Source organism: Abramis brama (genome assembly GCF_963993115.1).
Source record: "Abramis brama genome assembly, chromosome: 2".
Lineage (NCBI taxonomy): Eukaryota > Metazoa > Chordata > Actinopteri > Cypriniformes > Leuciscidae > Abramis > Abramis brama.
Genome location: NC_139964.1, coordinates 42,905,431 through 42,913,212, shown reverse-complemented (window position 1 = coordinate 42,913,212; position 7,782 = coordinate 42,905,431). Strand labels below are relative to the sequence as shown.

General features: G+C 40.0%; 1 protein-coding gene across 1 annotated transcript in view; it reads left to right on the top strand.

The window, feature by feature from the left end:
- The window catches only part of cnnm2b (cyclin and CBS domain divalent metal cation transport mediator 2b), a 42,890-nt gene continuing 35,108 nt past the window's right edge, over window positions 1–7,782 (top strand). Inside the window, exon 1 of the mRNA XM_084107130.1 lies at window positions 1–1,651. Within this exon, the coding sequence (XP_083963256.1) occupies window positions 202–1,651 (1,450 nt within the window). The 5' untranslated portion in view covers window positions 1–201. The remainder of the gene's footprint in view (window positions 1,652–7,782) is intronic.

The window sequence follows — 7,782 nt, the reverse complement described above, 5'->3', positions numbered from 1 at the left end:
ACATCAGTAGAGGCACGAGTTCGCGCTGCTCTCGCTGAAGTGTGATCAGTTTCAGCCGCGTAGTGGGACTCAGCGAGACCTGATGCACAAGTCAAGGCGACGCGCAGCGGAGATGAAGCCGGATTGGCTCTGATTTTTAAAAGCCATTTCATTCAAGAGGCTGTCCATTATCAACAGTCGGTTCCAGTACCCCCTCAAAAAATGGCGTCACTTAGCCGGGTCCGAGCCTTTACTTTGATTTTCTTTACTGCAAGCAGTTATTTAATTACTCCCACAAGTGGCAAGGAAGGAGGGGGAGAGGAGACTGTCATCATCGGGCTGAGACTGGAGGACACGGACGACATTTCCTTCATGGACAGGGGCTATTTGCGGGTCAGTGAGAGGTCTCGGGTGAGATTGAGGGTGTACGGGCAAAACATTAACAACGAGACGTGGTCCAAAATCGCCTTTACGGAACACGAGAGTCGTCGAGTGATTGGCAACATCGACAGCTCCTCGGGAGACAACAAGAGTCAGGAGGATACGTCGGGCTTGCACCCCTGTGGCATCAGGACTTCAGATATTCTGATCTTACCCAGCATCATTTTAACCCGCAAGACGTCTGGCATCGTGGAAATCGAGGTCAAACCTTTGCGAAAGACTGAGAGGAGCAAAGCGTACTACCTGTGCATCGCCACTTCCACACCTGCTGTGGCTGGCATGCACGACCCGTGGACGGAGACCACGTGGATCTATCACGATGGAGAGGACACCAAAGTGATCGTGGTGGAGGAGAGAAAGTTTCTGCTCCCTTTCTGGCTTCAGGTCACCTTTATTTCCATGTTGCTCTGCCTCTCGGGCATGTTCAGCGGCTTGAACTTGGGTCTGATGGCGCTGGATCCCATGGAGCTCCAGATCGTCCAGAACTGCGGGACGGAGAAGGAGAAGAACTACGCCAGGAAGATCGAACCTGTCAGGAGTCAAGGAAACTACCTGCTTTGCTCGCTTCTTCTGGGGAATGTTCTGGTCAACACAACCTTGACCATTTTGTTGGATGATATCGCCGGTTCTGGATTGATAGCTGTAGTGATGTCAACCATTGGCATTGTGATATTTGGGGAGATTGTGCCTCAAGCTATATGTTCACGACACGGTCTCGCTGTGGGTGCGAATACAATCTTCTTGACTAAATTCTTCATGCTGCTCACTTTCCCTGCGTCCTATCCGGTAAGTAAACTGCTTGATTATCTCCTCGGACAGGAGATTGGCACCGTGTACAACCGAGAGAAGCTCTTGGAGATGTTGAGGGTCACGGATCCCTATAATGACTTGGTTAAAGAGGAGTTAAACATCATTCAGGGCGCGCTGGAGCTCAGGACTAAGACAGTGGAAGATGTGATGACCCCGTTGCGCGATTGCTTCATGATCGCCGGCGACGCCACGCTCGACTTCAACTCCATGAGTGAGATCATGGAGAGCGGCTACACGCGCATTCCGGTTTTCGAGGGCGACCGGTCCAACATCGTGGACTTGCTGTTCGTGAAGGACCTTGCGTTTGTGGATCCCGACGACTGCACCCCGCTGAAGACGATAACGAAGTTCTACAGCCATCCCTTACATTTCGTCTTCAACGACACTAAACTCGACGCGATGCTGGAGGAGTTCAAGAAAGGTGAGAACGCGCTCGCGCTGAGAGATGTGCTGAAGATGTGTCTTTAAACAATGTTGCATTGAGTGTTTTCCTACTATTTAAGCCTACTCTACGTTGCATATAGGTTTCATTGTCATATGAAAGCTAGACTATCATGCATCATGTCTATATCAAGGCAGTCGCGTGCCTTTTACGCACCGGCTGTATTACGCACGACTAGATTTCATTTACAGGTTCCACATTTCCTTTTCTTCAAAAAAGTTATTTTTTAGATGTTTTGTCCAACATATGTCTATTCAGGTATTTAAACATTGACCTGGAAGGCAACCTACATAGTCCATTCATTTAGTTTACTTGAAGGTACTCAGATATTTAGGTTTGATTGATTATAGGCTAATTATGTAAAACCATACGTATAGGCTATTATGGTATGTCCCCCATCATTATTTCATCCCACGTTATCCTGTATAGTCCCCTGTCTTCCCACTTTTTATCACCTATATTGATTTAAACTCGCTAAATTGGGATAAAACTTAAGTTTAAATGCCTTAAGATTTTACTTCCAGTAATAGATTGCATTTTTTTTGGGATAATTTTTTATTTGGATTAGTTTACTTAAGAATAAAAAAAGCATATCAACTCTGTAAACACTATATATATATATATTATAGTGCTACATTGATGGGAATAATTTGTTCTAGTAATAATGTGAACTTTTGAGATTTAAGGTCTAGTTTGTCATTCATGGTCATCCCATTTCAGAGTTTGCTAAATACTTCCTCTCTGTACCCATTGCTTGCTCTTTCTTGAGTGTTCCTGCACTATTTAAAACTATTTTGAGTTATCAGCTTAGGCCTGTTTGACCTCACTTGCTGCCCTCAGGACCCTACAAACGAAAAAATTACAATGTGCCTGAGTGCAGGGAAGTGCGGTATCTCGATGTGCCCTCACATAGCTAAGGGTTAATGCTTGCAGCAGTGGTGAGAATGTAGTGATGCAATGGAAATACACTGCAGGTGTACTCACAGTTGCTAAAGGATGACTCAGGGGGGTTATTAGGTGTAATACTTCATAATGCATGAAATAACATGCCAGTTCAATGATCTGTATTTTGTGTTATGTGGTAAAATGGTGAGTCTTGATGGGAATTTTCTAAGTAGACAGAAATTTCTTATACATTCTGAAAAAGAAAACTGTAGTATTTAATAGCTTATTCCTCACAGATTTAAAAAAGACAGAGTAGATTTAAAGTTTAATGGTGTGAATCATACCTTATAATGTACAGACCAAACTTGATAAATGTAATTACCAATTAGCCTACATTATCAGTTCGCATTAGACACAGCCTCATACAATCTTATGACATTATCCACACCTCTGCAAATCTGATGTTTTATTTAAAGTCAAACCAGCTTACAATTAATATAAAAATGAACTATAGTAGTTCATCTGCATTAATACATATCATTTAGCCTATATATTTTTTTTTTTGCGGGAAAAGGCATCAAAACGTTGACATGACTTAGCGACTACAAGAATACACAGCCATTATAAGAATTTTAGCAACTTTTGCTATGCTTTTGTTCTTGGCTTCTCTCCAGAGGAAACTCACGATTGGCTGTTGGTATTCTAATGACTGATTAGGGGAGTGGGCACAAAGTTTCACGTCAATCTGGCTGTGGTTTGGGCACTCTCTCAGTTCAAACTTAGTGCTTTGTATTGTAAGTCAGTGTTAATTAATCTAATGCCTCTTGTGGAGCTGCACAGCCATCCAAAGTAGGAACAAAATACATCACTCCTGCCAAGCACACCAAAGTGTAATTTGTTTCTCTTTTATTTTGCTTTTTGAGTGGCAAAAGTTGCTTTTATTATTTCTGCAGCCGACTTAGGCTACATGATAGCATTTGAACATGAGGTAGATGATGCTTGGACTCAGATGTCTTATAATAGTCAACTAATTTGGGTCCGAATGAGAAGGACTTCTGACTGCAATCATGACCTTGAAGGTCAGCCCTAAAATTCCTAGAGCTACAGACTAGCTCCTTTATGATTGAAATAATTAGTGTGTCATAAAGGGACCCCTGCCAAACAGCAGTTTTGTGTTTAATGAGAATTGCATTGTTCATCATCTGGGCTTAACCCAAAGCTGTGCAGTTCAGGAGGCATTTGCTGCTGCTGCAAAGATTCTTACATGTTGAGTGGGTATTTTGTTTATTATTTTCTATGCTAAACAGAGTTGCTTTTTCTTATTTGTGGGTAATTATAAATTATAAATAACTTAAGGGCTCAACAATAAGGATTGCCCACTATCAAGGGTCAGGGTGAGACAGTTGAGAAAACTGTCAATGCAGCATAGAACAATTTGCATTTATTGAACTTGCATATCAATTTTTTTCATACATTACAAACTTTTTTCTGTAATGTATTGTACATTTTTGTTGCAAATTCTGCTAATTTGTCACCAAGATTAATACATATGGGGGTTTGTCAAAAAAATAAAAATAAATAAATAAAAAAATCTTACTTATAACTATAATTTTCAGCTTGTGGTATATATTATTTTTGTTTAAAAAAAATAGTGAACAAATGCAAAATTGAAAATATCATCATTTACGCACTCTCATGTTGTTTTGAAAAACTCTCATGTTGAAAAAGGTCATCATAAAATGAATCCATATGAATCAAGCAGCTTAATCCAAGTCTTGTGAAGAGATACGATCGCTTTATATGAACAGATTTAATTTAAGCTTTTATTTACATTTAAACAATGATTGACACATACATAACATGCTCAAACGTGTGTGATGCACGAGGACCAACGAGGTTTGTTCTAGAGCATAACGAATACATGATGCGTGCACAAGTTTCTGTTTACCATACGTGATGTATACAAAGTATGTGTGTTTATATATGGAACGACATGTCAAAACAACATTTTTGGCTTTCCCTTCAACATATAATGAAAAAAATAAGATAATAAAAGTGGCTTGCTAAACATAAAAATCATTATTTTGTGGCAGGGCAAGTAAAAATCAGAACTACTGGCCCAATTGGCCATAAAAAAAATCCATATTGTTGATCCCTGAACTTAAAGTATTAGAGGTCATTCAAAATCCAAAGGAATGGAACACAGTGCAACTTTTTTCAAAGTTAAACTTATTTATTTTTTTACCTTGACAGAGCTTTATAAAAATGCAATGCTCGATGGCGCAAGATGCTGAAAAACAACAAGACTGATTGCAGCAGGCAAAGGTGTTCATCTAGTCCATGCTTTTAAAAAAAACGTGCAAATGGAAGCAAGTACGCATCCTGCTTTCATCGTGCTTGATCATATCTCAACATACATCTTGTCAGTTAATTTAGAGCTTAATCTAGTACAGAAAGGTTACTGACTTCTTTATAATACTTACCTCATCAAACTCATTTAGCTGCAGAAGGATGTAGAAAACACTGCAAAAAGTTAGAACAAAGTACGTAAAGACAAAGGTCATGAAATCAGAGCCTAACTCTCCTAAACTCACTAACCCACCAATATGACTTGGTTCAGTGCCAGCATTGCTATCACCCGCTTGAGGCGATCAATCTGTTAATTTATGTGAGATAGGAAGATTTGTTATCATTTTAAATCATGCAGATGTACTCTTGGCCTTCAGTGACTCCACACTCATCTGTATCTCCAAAATAAGTGTTTTGCGATCATGTTTTTGTCATTACGATTATAGGAATCAGTAATTAAGAGACTTAATCTTATCTCATATTCATGTTGTTATACCTTCAAAATATATCACAAATGTTCAATACTCCTTAAAAGGCCTGCATACGTATTAGTTTGCACCTGTCATGTTATCAGTAGTGACATCTATAGATGTCATAAACCACAGTAGTTCATTTACAGTACAGTACTATTATTGTAACGCAGGGCCACTGAAGGTGGTTGGCCTTCACATGAGTTCTTGCACGTATTGAACCAATCCACCTGCCTGCTAATGTAGGCCAATCTATGCTTAATTCAGATTCAGCAACCTCCTTTCCCTCTTGTTTTAACGTGGGAATTCTTTTTTACTTCACTTGGCCTAGTTATGGCTGCATTATGTCTCATAATAGATGACATCCCTCCTTCTTTCACTGCTCAATTCAAATAACATCCTCTTCAATTAAATCAGATTCATTTTTGTGGCAACCCAGCATCTTAAATTTTGACATTGTTCATCTGATGAGCAATCAATCAGTGTAATGATTTTTGCTGAGATGTTGGAGCGTATACAGTACTTGGTAACACTTGCTTTTGCTGGTGGGGATTATGTTGCGTCATATTGGCAGGAACTCTGCTGGATGTAGTGTGTGGGATCCCCCTTTGAACACACTATGGTTTCACACTTATGGCGTTTTTACTCTGGGCACTTTTGCTGCAGTCCGTGTCCGAGCGTGATTGTTCCCGGCGCCCCCGCTGTGTTGGTCTGGTTTCACTCTCAATTTTATTCTTTCGAACCCTGGTGCACTTGCGTTCATCTTACGTCATCACAAACGTGCACGGCGCATGATGGAAAAAAGAACGCGGGTCAAATATATTGTGGGTTTTTTTTGGTGCTATGCACAGCTGAGTAAACGACACTCTGAATGTGTGTCGCATGAAGGCATTTTCTGCTGCTTGCAAACAGACTCTTTTGAGGATAAAAAAGTGGATTGACAATAATTGCACTCGCTATGCGTGAATACACTGCAGGCTCACTCTAGCTTGTATCCGAGGTAAATCATCAACACTATCATCCCTTACATGTGTTTTATTGAACTAAATACATCGTAATCACCTAAAACGCATGCACAGGTTTCTTTACAGTACTTCCTGAACACGTTTGCACCTGTTTTCACATTCACACGAATCGCGGCACAAACCACCACCTCTAGGTAGTCTTGGGTTCGGTACATCGGTGCACACCCTGGTCCGCATGCCATTACCAATTTTTAATGCAAACCATGCCCCGTTCCGAACTAAACTGCAAGTGTGAAAACGCCCTCAGACTCACAATTACATATTATACTAACTCTAATAGGCCTAGATTAGGGATGGGCGGTATGATATATATTAGGGGTGTAACGGTACAACGTCCCGAACCGTACGGTAAGTATAATATTCAATAAGTTATGCTAATCTTTGCTCACTCCTTTGAAGGCATCTTGAGTAACAGCTCTATATTTAACGAAGCACATGCAAAAGACCTGAACCCCGAAATTACTCAACCCGTTTTACAGAATACTTACGTTTGTTGCGCATAAACCCCATTAAAATAACTTCCCTTCCACAACGAAATCCTGTCTCTTCTCTGATGACGTGCTTACTGGCGCAAGGGCAGGACAACCTGTCATTCACATGAGATCACAGCAATAGCAAACCACAGCAATCCAATCAATTCCTGAAGGAAAAAATCAAGTCCCGTCCTACATTTTCTCATTCAAGAAGCCATTTCAGTCAGATATTTTTGACAATAGGGAAGAAAAAATAAACGTTCTCAGAATTAAAGTACTGTTGTGATGTCTTATTTTGATTTTGTCAAGCTATTGGCAGTAGTAGTCAATTATGTCAGGACTAGGGTTAAATGTTATTGAACATGCTCTCCATTGTCATTCCACGTGTGCAGCTCAAGCGCATGCTAAGACGTGGCTTTTCAAATGGCCTACATTCCTCAAATTCTGGTACATGAACATGAAATGGCCTCAAAAGCGATTAGTTAAACAATTGAGTAGTGCCAGTACCTCAACAAAGTCTGTCTGATCTAGCATTACTAGCCTCTGTTGTGTCTTGTTCATTTTAACAAAGATAACAAGCATATATTGATGTTTTACTCAGTGTTACTCAGTGTTTTGAAATAGTTATTTAGAAGTTGCTTGGCAAAATCACTTCTAATAGAATCAGGTTGAGTCTTTGTCAAATCAAAGATTGAGTGCTGAGTAATGGCCTTTTATTTTTCCTGACTATTATGCAATCGAATTGTTCTCTGATTCAGACGTCTGCTTGTATCCATTCCTCACTCATTAATCTGTCTCCGCTTGGAAACTGGAAACCTTCCAGACAAATACAAATGGAAACATGTACTTTCCAAAAATACTTTTTGGATGTTATTATTTACAGATTGTAGTATTTTTGGGAGATTTAA